Source organism: Xenopus laevis, chromosome 3S, assembly GCF_017654675.1.
Source record: "Xenopus laevis strain J_2021 chromosome 3S, Xenopus_laevis_v10.1, whole genome shotgun sequence".
Lineage (NCBI taxonomy): Eukaryota > Metazoa > Chordata > Amphibia > Anura > Pipidae > Xenopus > Xenopus laevis.
This window is the reverse complement of record NC_054376.1, coordinates 38,192,633-38,204,820: the sequence shown is the minus strand read 5'-3', so window position 1 is coordinate 38,204,820 and position 12,188 is coordinate 38,192,633. Positions and strand designations below refer to the sequence as shown.

Below are 12,188 nucleotides of genomic sequence, written 5' to 3'. Positions count from 1 at the left end.
AAGGAGTCAGGACCTGAAAAAAAGCAATGTATTACATGCATATTCCTTGCTGCTCAACCAGAATATACCATGACCATTTTATAGAGCTGGAAAAAGCTTTTCTGTGTGCAGGATTAAACTTCTTGGCTAATAACACACAGATGTTCTGATTGCTCCTGCTCTATAGCCAAGAACAGCAACGGTCCAAACACACCTGTTCATCTGTCACTGCTGCTAATGCTCCTGAATAAAAATGACAGTATGGGAAGAATATAGAGCAGTGACAGGAGGACTTATGCTAGAAAATGCTTATCCATGGCCTCCTCATTTAGTAACATTACAGCAGTGACAAGAGGACAGGGGAGTTTTACCAACCACTACCATTGAGCACATACAGTGGTCGTCTGGTGTACAGGTATGGGACCAGTTATCCAGAATGCTCAGGACCTGATGTATTCCAGAAAATGGATCTTTCTGTTCTGTAATTTGGATCTTCATACCTCAATTTCTAGAAAATCATGTAAAAATGAAACAACCCCAATAGGCTGGTTTTGCTTCAGATAATCATTAATTATATCTTAGTTTGGATCAAATACAAGCTACTGTTTTATTATTACAGAGATAAAGGAAATACTTTTTAAAATTTGGATTATTTAGATAAAATGGAGTCTTAGGGGCAAATTCACTAAGCGCTGAAGCGCCTAACGCTAGCGTCAATTCGCTAGCGTTGGGCATTTTCGTTACTTCGCAAATTCACTAACGAATGCTGGCGTAAATTCGCTAGTGTTACTTCGCACCCTTATGCCTGGCGAATTTTCGCTACGGACGTAACTACGCAAATTCACTAACGCGCGCAGTGTACTGAACGCTAACTTTTTTACGCTAGACTTCCTTCGCCACCTCAGACCAGGCGAAGCGCAATAGAGTACATAGGGATTGCTTCAAAAAAAGTTCAAATTTTTTCTAAGTCCCAAAAAACCCATTTTTTCTATATTATGGGTGATAGGCTGAAAAAGATCGAAAACATTTTTGGGGCTCCCGTCCTTCCCCCCTACATTTCCTAACTCATGGCAACTTAACTATACAGTGGGCACATGTGTAGGGCAAAATAAAAATTTTATTTGATGTTTTGAAGGTTTCCCAGGCATTTGTAGTGATTCTACGTATTCATCCATTGAAATTTGAATTTGGTGCCGTATGCAAATTAACCATCACTAGCGTAACTTCGCTTCGCTTAGCGAATCAACGCTAGCGCAACTTCGCAACCTTACGCTACCCCTGTGCGCAACTTCGGATTTTAGTGAATTTACGGAGCGCTGGCGAAACTACGCCTGGCGAAGTGTGGTCAAGTGCGGCGAAGTTACACCTGGCGCAACTACGAATCTTAGTGAATTTGCCCCTTAGGGAGACTGTCTTTCCATAATTCGGAGCTTTCTGGATAATGGGTTCCCAGATAACAGATCCCATACCGGTACTAAGGTACTAGAGCAGGGATCCCCAACCTTTTTCACCCGTGAGCAACATTCAGAAGTAAAAGGAGTTGGGGAGCAACACAAGCATGAAAAATGTTCTTGGGGTGTCAAATAAGTGCTGTGATTGGCCATTTAGTAGCCCCTATGTGGATTGTCAACCTACATTGAGACTTTTTCAATGCAGTGCAGTGCACCTGGTTTTTATACAACCAACACTTGCCTCCAAACATCAAATTCAAAAATAAGCACCTGCTTTGAGGCCACAGGGAGCAACATCCAAGGGGTTGGAGAGCAGCATGTTGCTCACGAGCTACTGGTTGGGGATTACTGTACTAGAGGGTATATGGCTCTTTTCCTTAGGATAATGTGATTTTTCTTTTTAAATTACACTGGGGCAGTGTACTTTCCACTTACCTCACCGTGGACTGAAACAACTGTACCAATATAGACAGACACAAGGCTCTTTATGAGTATATATAATTAGTAGGATGTTAGAAATCTGTGCTGCCATCCTATAGGACAGAACTGATTATGATTGCTCAGAGCAGTCATAAATGTGCCAATTTGTTAAAACTCTTTCTTTATGGTCAAGGTAAATTTTTGGTCACGAAAGTGTTAATAGTTGGGATAAATTATAAACTGCTGGAAATCTTAAAAATGTATTAACTGCCTCCTAAGTCTGACAAATGAATCACTAATCTTAAATGAACATCATCCTACGATAACAACTCCCCGCAGCAATGGACATTGTGTTCTATAGAGAGTTCTATGCAGCATAATAGAGGTGCACACAAAGCAATGAGACATGCACAGCTTTCATTATAGTCTATCTTGTCAATTCCTTAACCTATAGAACTGTAACTGAGCTTTGGAGTTGATCACTCCAGATGTAAAATGAAGCAATAATGCAGACGGCTTTAAATATGGTTTAGAAGCCATCTATATAGAAAAGTGTCACTAAGTGCCATGCGGTGCTAGAGATGGCAGGAGGAGGAAATGAAAGCTCCGTTTCTTTCCAGTTACAAAACTTCAAATAAGCTTCAAAGCTTAGTCATATAAAATAACCCACATTAACATGTAAATATTTCATGAATTTCCTATAAGAACCTCAGGCATATCGCACAGCTAGAGCTGCTCCTTACTTACACCCTCCAAAAAAAGAAAAGAAATTACCTCTAGGCAGCTAAATTCTAGCTCTCACCACCAGATGCTCAGAGTTTTTATCTGCTTTCCCCATAGCCATAATAAATATAATCTGGCCTTATGCACTAGGCAGCAACCATGGGGCGAACATGGCTAAATAATGGCCCTCCCTCTCCCAAGCTTTTATACTCCTTTGTTACCTGCCGTTAATTTTGAAGGAATGATCCAAAACTCTGAGAAAGAGGGGTAGTTGAAAAAGTAAGCCTGCACTTAGGAACATGAGATTAAACCACAAATTGTATAAAAGTATATATGTGCATCTGTATGGAGATGCCATTACTACAAGTTGTGTGTATGTGGCATTCCCACTGAAAACAAAGACACATATGTTTAGCAAATCTCTGGCACATAAAATGAGTTAACTCACAAATATATTTAATAACCTCCTTCAAGAACAGCTAAAACAGACTAAAATCTTTGACTGCCTCTTTGCAATCTCTGCCTGTCAACAACAGAGCACCTGAACAAAAACTGCACTGTTCATCTTTCCACCTAGACCTGGTCCTTCTTCCCACATACTGTTTATACTGATTACACGCTCATTAACCCTCAACTATGCACATTGTCTGGGGGTAATCTTCGACTCCTCTCTCCTTCTCTGATACTAATACTTATGCAAAATTGCCAAAATCTGTCATTTTCTTTCACAAGCAGCAGCTAAGATGCTTATGCCATCCTAACTAGACTACTGTAACCTACCAATAACTGGCCTCCCCAACTCCCATCTCTTCCCACTACACTCTGAATACTGCTGCCAGAATTCTCCTCCTCCTTTTACCCAGGCCCCGCCCCTGCTGAGGTCCGTATTATGGCTTCCCATAAAAAACACTACAACATATAAACTCCTCATAACCTTCAAAGCCCTTCATTTCTCTGCACCTCACCACATCCCTTCTCTTGTGTCTCTATACATTCCTGGCTGCCTTCTCCACTTCTCTCAGAACTGCTTGGTAACTCCACTCCACTCCTGCTGCTGCTGTTTCCTGCTTTAAACCTTGCCACATGCTTATATTTGGAATGTCATCCCTGATTTCCTTTATGGAGAATTTCCCTTGGTATTCTTAAAAATAAACTCCAAGACTACCTCTTGGGCACACATGCATAACAAAGTTCTGGCACATATAGTGCAGTGTCAGTGTAACCTGCAGCACTTTGTGTCAGTTAGTTACCCACACACTTAGGGGCCAATTCACCAAGCTCAAGTGAAGGATTCGAACTAAAAAACTTCGAATTTTGAAGTGTTTTTTGGGCTACTACGATTTCGACTTCGAATCAAAGGATTCGAACTAAAAATCGTTCGACTATTCGACCATTCGATAGTCGAAGTACTGTCTCTTTAAGAAAAAACCTCGACCCCCTAGTTCGCCACCTAAAAGCTACCGAACCCAATGTTAGCCTATGGGGAAGGTCCCCATAGGCTTGGCTAAATTTTTTTGGTCGAAGGATAATCCTTCGATCGTTGGATTAAAATCCTTTGAATCATTCAATTCGAAGGATTTAATCGTTCAATCGATGGATTATTCCTTCGATTGTTCGATCGAACTTTTTCCGCACAGTCGATATTCGAAGTCGAAGGATTTTCATTCCCCAGTCGAATATCGAGGGTTAATTAACCCTCGATATTCAACCCTTGATGCATCACCCCTTACTGTAAGCTCTACAAGGCAGGGACCTCCTTCCTCTTGTGTCTAACTATTTCATATATTTTTGTATTAATTGTTGCAATGACCCATTTATTCCATTAATTGATTGTTCTACTGTACAGCACAACGTACAAATGCAACATGTGACCAAGTATGCGCCCATGTTAGTTAGCATTCGTAAACGCCAAATCACCCAGTGATATCAAACAGCTTTATACAGTAAAAACGAATCCGTAAAACCTGCATAAATCTAGAACATGAGCAATTACAATTACACATATTTTTTTATACAAACAGTTTACTCACCTGGGCCGCCTGTCAGATGCACCTATACAGACGTGTTGAGGAGGGACTGTTCTCCACTTTTTGGCTTCCACCACCATAGCATCGGCATCCACCAAACCAAAGCCATACAGATGGCTGACTGCAAAAAATAGAGAGCTGACAATTCTGGAAAGATTAAATCGATAGACTACTGAGAACGGTAATAAACAGTTTACATCATGCATTTCTCTTTTAAGTCAAGGGAGGCTGCATCGGCACAGCACTTCTTTTTTTTTGGGAGTGAGGGTGGAAGGATATATTGCTCAAGAGTTGGTGGAAAGTATCACCAGACAAATGAGAAATGGCATTTCCCGTTCTACACACTATAGGAAGCCTAGCAGTGCAATACTAGGTAGCCTCCCATGATTATTTTAGGGTCAGCGCACACAGGCAGATTCATGGAGATTAGTCGCCCGGCAACAAATCTCCTCCTCCTCAGGGCGATTAATCTACCCCAAACTGCGTCCCCTGCCTTCCCTCGTGAGGCAACTTCAGACGACTTCGGAAAACGAATTGCGCTGAGTGCCATCCTGCCCGGCGATTTATATTTTAGCCATAAAATAGGGAAGGCAGTTCGGGGAGATTAGTCGCCCTGAAGAGGAGATTTTTTCAACGGGCGACTAATCTCCCGGAATCTACCTGTGTGCCCTGACCCTAAAGCACACTGTGCTCCGGAAATGCTTATGTTTTACCAGCTGAAGACCAGAGACAAATTAAACATTACATGATGCACTTAATGTAAATGAATTCTTCTTGCAGTGTAAATGTGCATCATGTTCCATGGATTTTATTTATATGATGGGAAGCACTATACATCAGTGGCTCTTCGGAAAATACACATGTTTCTGTGGCTTCAGATGTGGCCATAACCAAACTTTGGTGGGGGACGCTGCTGAGCACAGCTCTGGTGGCTCCGTGATCAGTTTAAAAATGCAATAAATACCAAGCAGTTAATTGCCCAAAATCCCACAGTCCCAACACAGTGCACAACACAGCCAGGGTCACAGCCACTAATTCAGCATGAATTGAACTAAAAATTAGAAAACCTCCAAATGTAAGGATGCAGAGATATGTTCAGCAGGTGCTAGGGGCTGCAGTTGGGACATCACAGATTCATAAGCAACACCACTGGTTCTGTATCAAATTTTAACAGATTTTAACCCACTTTGGTGGCAGTGTGTACAGGTGAAACAACTCTTCAAAGAATAATTGAATTATTGGAACTGAGCAGTGTGTAGTGGGTTAGTAGGAGCTCTAGTTCTACAGGGCACAAAATGAAAAATAAGCAAAAGCCCTTTTTGCTTATTTTTTATTTTCTGCCCCTGATGAAGACCGCTACACGGTCATAACACGTAGGGCAAATGATTTGACTATGTAACTTTTTTTTACTGTTTGCATTTACAGAGTGTGCTATCCAAGTTTTTCCTTTTTGAGTATATACACAATGGAGACTTAATGGGAAACCTCCTGTTGGATTAGTACCTTGCATTGAAAAAGAGAGTGCGCCTTCTAATCTTTTTTTTGCAATTAAACCATACTTGGTTTGCTTATATATGGTCTATACTTGGTTTGCTTATATAAAAGCCATGTGGAGGAGAGAAATGCTATCATTTGAGTGCATTCAATAATCTGGAAATCAGATACATGGAACGAGGAGTGACTGGGATCTTTGGCTCTTCAGATCGGCTCTGGAAGTGCAAGCCAGGATGGCTCTGCGAGCAACGTAACCGCCACAAAGACTACACCGATAAGGTGGTAATGTATGATTGGCGTGTAGCCGACTGACAGTCAACCCTATACTACCTAAAATTTATGTGAGCCGGTCATACTACTTATCTGTCAGCGCAGTATTTCAAAAGGCACAGCTCTTCGTATCTATGGCTGCAAGTGTCTTGAATACATTCCTAAACTCTGCTACATTGTTTCTTATTATCAGCAACGAAGTGAATATGTCCTGCATACAATGTTTAAAACCACTAACAAGCGCTTCATTGTGACTTTTACTTAGGCAGGTTAATACCATGGACATAATTCAATCTGACAAACAAGGAATGCTGATCCAAATGATGCGTTTTTAAACGTCTCCTCCAAGCCTCATTATCTGCATAATCAATGATTAGCAGCTAAATTAATTCTTTTAAAAATATGATACAAACAATATATAGTGTTATATATACATGAATTGTGGTATAATTAATTGTATTTATTAAATTGATAATTGTATAGCATTTTTCACTGTTTTTGTATTTGGAATTAAAAAACCTCAAAAAATTAAATCATTCATTTTTGGGCTCTCTGAGGATTTGTTAATTTTGATTAATATATTACATGAAGTAATCTACAGTGTGCGGAAAATAAGATCTTTAAAAACTTTTTATTGTTGCAACTAATTTCTGACCTTTGCGCCCAGCTCCATTTGTTCTCCAGTCAGGGGCACGGAGATGGACAGAGCGTGAAGTTTTCACAAGCAAGTGCTGAACATCCCGCCAGTTGAGCGTTGGGCTGTGAAAGAAAATAAAATCACTGTAAGGAGCATGCCTAGATTAATTGAAACAATATAGAAGTTTATTTTGAGTAGAATAAAAGCAAAAAAAAAAAAAACCCTGAACCTGTCCTACTAAATTACTTTTCCTCAGAGCATTTTTGCCCCCAGCATATGTATTTTTGCTGTAAGAGAAGTGCCCAAAATGACTCCTGGCCAAAAGCAGGTATTCAAGTCTTATACTATGCAGTTTGGAGGAGGCTGGGGTTCACCAAAATGGCGTTTTAATAAAATGTTCAGTACTGCAACGTTGAACTCTACACACATTCCATGCCAAAAGACACAGGGAATTGGAGCACAAGGGGTGATGTCAGCTCATGTACAACAGTACAGGAGTCTTTAATGGAGAAATATTAGAGGAATGGGAGAAAAATGCAAGGGACAGATTTATCAATGGTTGAATAGTAAATTAGAATTTTCGAGTTTTAAAATTCACACATTCAGGTTTTAATCCCCTTATTCGAATGCAGATTTGGATGTGAGATTTATCACAACTCGACCATGTGTAAGAAGGTGATTGGTTTGTGTGCGTGAGAAAGTGTATTGTATGTGTAAAGTGAATGTGAGTGCTGTGAAAAATGTTAAAGTGATTGAAAGTATTAAATGTGTTGGAAGACTGTAATGTGTAAAATGTACCACAAGATGGCAGTGTTGTCATGTAAATGAAGGCTAAAGTTCCATGCTGGATAACAGAGGGAAAGCACATGTACAGTATTGAGAACAGCACATGAACAGTAAGTGTTAGGGTAGTGTTTAATTGAAGAAGGTATTTAAAGGGGAGACACACCCAAAGGGTTGTTCACATGCGTTTGGATTAAGATAGAGATAGGGCACAAGTGTGAAATACTAGGTATTTCAGATAGTCAGGACTATTTAGCATGGGTAGTTAAGACCCCAACGAGGAGGTAGTGGCATATGTGCCAAGGCTAAGCCAGTGAGGGTGCAAGTGGAAGTTATAGGAAAAGGACATCCTGAAGGAGGGGGAAAAGAAAAGTCCTATCCGGAGTAGGCCAGAGGGGCATAGGTCGTATGCCGGACTGGTAGGACCGGAAGGTGTCACAAGAAAAGTCCTACCCTGAAAGGTCAGTGGTGCACTGGCGTGGTGTCAGCCCGGCTGAAGCAGGGAGGTGGTGAGTAACCCTGGAAAGCCTTAGCCAGCAAAGGAGAAGTGTATCATTGCCGTGGACTGTATAACTGTATGCCCTGATGTGTGGAAGAGTCAACTGATGAAAGAAAGTGTACCAAATAAACAGTTCAAGTTTGTTTTATAATCAAGAGTGTGGACTTCAATCCTTGGATCAAGTTGGGTTTCCATGGTGATGGTGTTAACCCCTTAATCCCCCTTACACATGCAAACAGTCCTAATTTGAATCGAATATGATTCGAATTTTCGGGTCAGATCCATTCAATTGAATATTAAACATTCAAATTTTTCTAAAATAACCTCCCAGTCAAATTGAGTATATTCGAATTAAAAAAAAATCACATGAATTCGACATTCGACCTTTGATAAATGGGCATCTATATATTGGGATTGGGTAGAGTCATGCAAAATGAATCTGTTGATGGCCAGATACCCCTTTAGATTTACCTGCAGTCAAATAGGCTTGTCTGGGCAGCAAGGTGAGATTTTGTCAAGAGCTATAGGGGCAAATTCACTAAGATTCGTAGTTGCGCCAGGCGTAATTTCGCCGCACTTCGCCACACTTCGACAGGCGTAGTTTCGCTAGCGCTCCGCAAATTCACTAAAATCCGAAGTTGCGCTCAGGGGTAGCGTAAGGTTGCGAAGTTGCGCTAGCGTTGATTCGCTAAGCGAAGCGAAGTTACGCTAGCGATGGTTAATTTGCATATGGCGCCAAATTCAAATTTCAATGGAGGAATATGTAGCAGCACTACAAATGCCTGGGAAACCTTCAAAACATCAAATAAAATGTTTATTTTGCCCTACACATGTGCCCACTGTATAGTTAAGTTGCCATGAGTTAGGAAATGTAGGGTGGAAGGAGGGGAGCCCCAAAAAAAATGTTCGATCTTTTTCAGCCTATCACCCATAATATAGAAAAAACGCCAGCGTTTTTTGGGACTTAGAAAAAATTTGACCTTTTTTTGAAGCAATCCCTATCTACTCTATTGCGTTTTGCCTGGTCTGAGGTGGCAAAGGAAGTCTAGCGTAAAAGGTAGCGTTCAGTACACTGCGCGCGTTAGTGAATTTGCGTAGTTACGGCAAATTTGCCAGGCGTAAGGGTGCGAAGTAACACTAGCAAAGTTACGCCAGCATTCGTTAGTGAATTTGCGAAGTAACGAAAATGCCCAACGTTAGCAAATTGACGCTAGCGTTAGGTGCTTCGGCGCTTAGTGAATTTGCCCCATAGACTCTAATAACCCAGCAAAACCCTTGAACTCACTTGGCTTCCAGTGCTAAAGCGATGACACCAGCTACCATTGGTGCAGAAACAGAAGTGCCTGTGTGGTCATCTGTACAGCCCTGTCTCAGGTCCGTGGTGACCTACAAATGGTAAATGCTACAGTTTATAAGCACAAGCAGAATATAAAGTATGGCAACTGCTACGAATGACTTTTGCATCCTTTCCACTTGCCATTTCACAGTGCATAGCATTCTTAGCAAATACACGTTCACGTGGCTTCAGTAAAATGAATCCCTTTAAGGTTCCATTTTATTTCTAATGAAATGCTAATCCTATTTAATGTAATTTAAAGTGCTTAAAGGAGAATTAAACTCTAAAAATGAATATGGCTAGAAATGCCATATTTTATATATTGAACTTACTGAACCAGCCTAAAGGTTCAGTATCTCTATAATAATAATAATAATAATAATCTAGGCCTTCAAAATTGTCATAGGTGTTCTCTCATCTTGGATTCAGGAGTGTCTACAACATACACATGCTCAGAGTGCTCTAAGCAGCTGTTGAGAAGATAAGCTTAGTTGCAAATCATCAAGCAGAAAATCTGAGAAAGATATATATATATAGCTGACATTTGCCAATATTATTTACTAAACAGCCTCAGTCTTACATTGTGACATATATTTTTTCAGTATATTGTACGTCGATCCCTAAGCTCGTTTTGTCTAGTGAGAGAGAGAGAGATCTATCTGCAGGTATATTGAATACATTGATTATTGACCCCTAAGCTCAGTAACAGACAGCAGAACAGAGCATGTACAGTGAATCAGCAGAAAAGAAGTTGGGAAGCTATGTGGGCATTTTCGAGGCACAGATCTTCCCTGTTAAAAGCCCAATGTACAACAATGTTACGCTATTTCTTTAGGTACAATTTAATTCTTTTTTAAATAGTGCTGCATAATTTTGCTCCATGGAAAAATAGATGTGTACTTTTTTAACAGTATAGGTATGGGATCTCTTATCTGGAAACCCAATATCCAAATTATGGGAAGACCCATATTTTCCCACAGGAACACTTTTAAGCATATAATTAACATTCTTTTAAATGATTTCCGTTTTCTCTGTAACACAATAACTTGTACTTGACCATAACTAGGCTGTATGAATTATTAATTAATGCTAAGTTCATGTTTACAGTAGTCTTAAATTATGGTGGTCCAAATTACTGAAAACACTAGACCATTGAAGCCTTCAGCCTGTGTGCCCATAGAAAAAATGTTCTAAAGTGTCTAGTAATGAGTCCCGATCTAAACCCAATGAACACTTGTGGAAATATCCGTAAACAATAGTTTAGTAGAAGGTATCGGTCAGATCAAGAACTGGAGAAGTTTGCAAATGAAGAGAAGTTCAAATTGTCACTATAAAACATCATAAAGCTCATTAATGGCTATAGGAAGCACTTGCTTTCAGCTAAGCTTTGCAAAGGGGGTAATACCAAATATCTTTTGATCTAAAACAAAGTTAAATTCATAGTTCTGAGCAACAAAGTTCTGTTACCAATCTTTACCCTCACTTGTAAATTCGACATTCACATTACCATTTTCAAAATGTGAGAAGCCTGCAGTATTGAAAAAAGTATTAAATGGCTGAATGCTTTAATTTTATTAGCTCTGAAGTGCATGCTACGCATTTAAGGACAAACCCTTTTGGGCAATTTATCTTTACACATAAATAGGTCTCATGCTGTGCCAATGCTTGATCTTAAAATATCAGGTACATTAATTATCACAAGCATTCAGCATCCTTTCAGTCAATTAGTGAGGCAGATAGTCTGGAGAAGAAGAGCTTTAATATTTAAATGACGTTCTTGAGCAATGCTGTGAAAATAGGCTCCAGAAATAGAGGTTCAGTAATTGGATGCTACACCTATTGTTTGGGCTTAGCAGACTGCAGGGGACAGATGGGAGGCTTCTGAAACAGCGAGAGAAAAATAAATAAAATGGGTTAAGGTTTATTCTTTTTTGGCTAATGCTAGATTATGTACAGCCCTGATTCATGCTTATTATTACAGTTTGATTCTGAATGGTGAAAACTTGTTTTTTTATCTTTAACATTTCAGACATGAATAGGCAGAGCTACAAAACCTCCATGTGAATCATTAGGAATAAATAAAGGCCTTGAACAAAGGGAATGTGGTTTTCCAAAGAAATTTTAAGTAAAGTGAGCAAAGCTCCAATCACTGTTGCACATTCCCACTGGCTCACAGTCTCCCTGGACTGACCAGCAAATGTTTGCCATCGCAATACATGGGAGTTTTTCATCTTGGAAAACAGCAGTCAATGCCAGTACTACTCCAAACCCATGAACTTCTCTTTGTGGTACAGGTATGGGACCACTTATCCAGAATTCTTGGGACCTGGGGCTTTCTGGATAATGGATCTTACCTTAATTTGGATCTTCATACCATACGTCTACTAGAAAATCATGTAAAACATCAAATAAACCCAATGGCTGGTACTGCTTCCAATAAATAATATCTTAGTTTGGACAAAGACAAGGTACGGATTTATTATTACAGAGAAAAAAGAAATATGTTTTAAAAATTTGGATAAAATGTAGTTAGACAATCTTTCCACAATTCCAAGCTTTCTGGATAACT

At 39.8% G+C, this 12,188-nt stretch overlaps 1 protein-coding gene across 1 annotated transcript in view; it reads right to left on the bottom strand.

Moving 5' to 3' along the window:
* LOC108712815 (proprotein convertase subtilisin/kexin type 6) overlaps positions 1–12,188 on the bottom strand; it is a 105,547-nt gene that overhangs the window by 31,731 nt on the left and 61,628 nt on the right. Inside the window, exons 9-11 of the mRNA XM_018255267.2 lie at positions 9,569–9,669; positions 7,020–7,123; positions 4,604–4,721 (exon numbers count right to left, since the gene is read on the bottom strand). Of these exons, the coding sequence (XP_018110756.1) occupies positions 4,604–4,721; positions 7,020–7,123; positions 9,569–9,669 (323 nt within the window). The remainder of the gene's footprint in view (positions 1–4,603; positions 4,722–7,019; positions 7,124–9,568; positions 9,670–12,188) is intronic.